The 2,500-nt window shown below is 40.3% G+C and overlaps 1 protein-coding gene across 1 annotated transcript in view; it reads left to right on the forward strand.

Annotated features, from left to right (window-relative positions):
- LOC106873388 (glutamate receptor) overlaps positions 1–2,500 on the forward strand; it is a 205,567-nt gene that overhangs the window by 130,137 nt on the left and 72,930 nt on the right. Inside the window, exons 3-4 of the mRNA XM_014920735.2 lie at positions 692–937; positions 1,530–1,726. Of these exons, the coding sequence (XP_014776221.1) occupies positions 692–937; positions 1,530–1,726 (443 nt within the window). The remainder of the gene's footprint in view (positions 1–691; positions 938–1,529; positions 1,727–2,500) is intronic.

The raw sequence follows: 2,500 nt of genomic DNA on the forward strand, positions 1-2,500 counted from the left end.
CCTTGTGCCTATTGTAGAATTTATTATTATTATTACTATTATTATTATTATTATTATTATTATTATTATTATTATTATTATTATTATTGTTGTTGTTGTTGTTGTTGTTGTTGTTGTTATTAAAGTGGTGAGCTGGCAGAATCGTTAGCACGCCAGGTGAAATTCTTAGCAGTATTTCATCCGTCTTCACGTTCTGAGTTCAAATTCTGCCAAGGTCGACTTTGCCTTTCATCCTTTCCTTTCGGGGATGATGAAATAAGTACCAGTTACACACTGGGATCGATGTAAAGGCCTTTTACCTTTAGTAGAAAGGATTATTATTATTATTATTATTATTATTATTATTATTATTATTATTATTATTATTTCGGGGTCGATAAATTAAGTACCAGTTGAGTACTGGGGTCGATATATAATCGACTTAACCCTCCCCCAAATTTCAGGCCTTGTGCCTATAGTAGAAAGGATTATTATTATTATTACTATTATTATTATTATTATTATTATTATTATTATTATTATTATTAACTACTACTACTACTACTACTACTACTACTACTACTACTACTACTACTACTACTACTACTACTACTACTACTACTTGTTGTTGTTGTTGTTGTTGATATGTTATGCTATTATAGATCACTATTATTATTATTATTCTTATTGTTATTCCTTTTGTATTTTTCAGTGTGCACAATAATGTCGAAAGAAGTTTTCGCTGTTTTCGGAAAGGCAAACACATCAATGCTTGCTACAGTCAAGTCGTACAGTAACACATTTCAGATTCCATATCTGACTACAAGTATGGCGATGAATACTTCAGACCCAACACCTTATATACTCTTCCTCCGACCTATGTATGTAAAGGCCATTGTTGATTTGATACACCATTTTCAATGGGATGTTGTTCACTATGTCTATATATCCAATGAAGGTAGGTACAAACGATATTACTACATGCTATTACTACATGCTATTACTACATGCTATTACTACATGCTATTACTACATGCTATTACTACATGCTACATGTTTCATGCTAAACATGTAGCATTATCACATACTACGTTCACCCTTTCTTTTCCATTTAGTCTCTATGTGGGACTCCTTTCCGCTCTTTCCTTCCTTCTCTCTCTACCTCTCTCTCCCACTCTTTCTCACTCTCCGTCTCTCTCCTCTCTTTTCCCCTCTCCCCTTTCTCTCCTCTCTTTCTCTCTGCCCTTCTCACTCCCCCTCTTTCTCACATTCTGTATGTCCCTCTCTTTGTCCCTCTCTCTCTCTCTCTCTCTCTCTCACCCTTTCACCATCTCTCTCCTCTCTCTCCTCCTCTCTTCTTTTGCTCTCCCCCTCTCTCTCTCTCTCTACTCCTCTCACTCCTCACTTTCTCTCCCTCTCTCTGTATCTCTCTCTCTCAGTCTCCCTCCTGCTCTCTTCCCCCTCACTCTCTCCCCCTCTCTCTCTCTCACTTTCTCTGTGCTTCAAAGTCCTAACTCTCCCTCCTTTACTCTCCTTTTCCTCAACGCCAGGTCTGATGCGAGTACAGCAGCTGTTTCAGGTGATGGGAAAAAGTGAACACCAGGTTACACTTAATGTGAAACGTGCGACCGACGTCAACAGTAGCTACGCTATTCTCAAAGATTTGCATGAAAAAGAGCCTGAAATAAACTTCCACACAGTACTGGACATGTCCATTCAAATGGCCAGTAATTTAATGAAGCAATTAGTAAGTATTGACTCTTAGTTTACCGCCATCGTCTTCATCACCATCATCATCATGACTTGCTCCCTGCACTAAAATTACCGACCTTGTACCAAAACATCAACAACAACAAAAATTCCCAAATATGTTTTGTTCTCGAAAATGGGATCATGAAGGCCTGGAAACTTCAAATACGTCAAATATAGAGTTAGAAACCCTACTGTTCCAAACTAACGGTAAAAGTTGTTGTTGGTGTTGGCACTCCGTCCCTTACGACGTCGAGGGCTCCAGTTGATCCGATCAACGGAACAGCCTGCTCGTGAAATTAACGTGCAAGTGGCTGAGCACTCCACAGACACTTATACCCTTAACGTAGTTCTCGGGGAGATTCAGCGTGACACAGAGTGTGACAAGGCTGACCCTTTGAATTACAGGCACAACAGATACAGGAAGAAAGAGTGAGAGAAAGTTGTGGTGAAAGAGTACAGCAGGGTTCGCCACCATCCCCTGCCGGAGCCTCGTGGAGCTTTTAAGTGTTTTCGCTCAATAAACACTCACAACGCCCGGTCTGGGAATCGAAACCGCGATCCTATGACCGTGAGTCCGCTGCCCTAACCACTGGGCCATTGCGCCTCCACGCACATAGATATATGCATGTATGTACACACACATATATGCATGCATGTAAGACTGTGTTACTAGTGGGAACAGCTTGATTTCGGTGAATGTTGAAGTGAGGCCGAAACGCACGCCGAACTGCTGTGACAGACTCGTTATTCCTTACTTAACTGTCGTAGA

The sequence above is a fragment of the Octopus bimaculoides genome, chromosome 14 (genome assembly GCF_001194135.2).
Source record: "Octopus bimaculoides isolate UCB-OBI-ISO-001 chromosome 14, ASM119413v2, whole genome shotgun sequence".
Taxonomy (NCBI): Eukaryota; Metazoa; Mollusca; class Cephalopoda; order Octopoda; family Octopodidae; genus Octopus; species Octopus bimaculoides.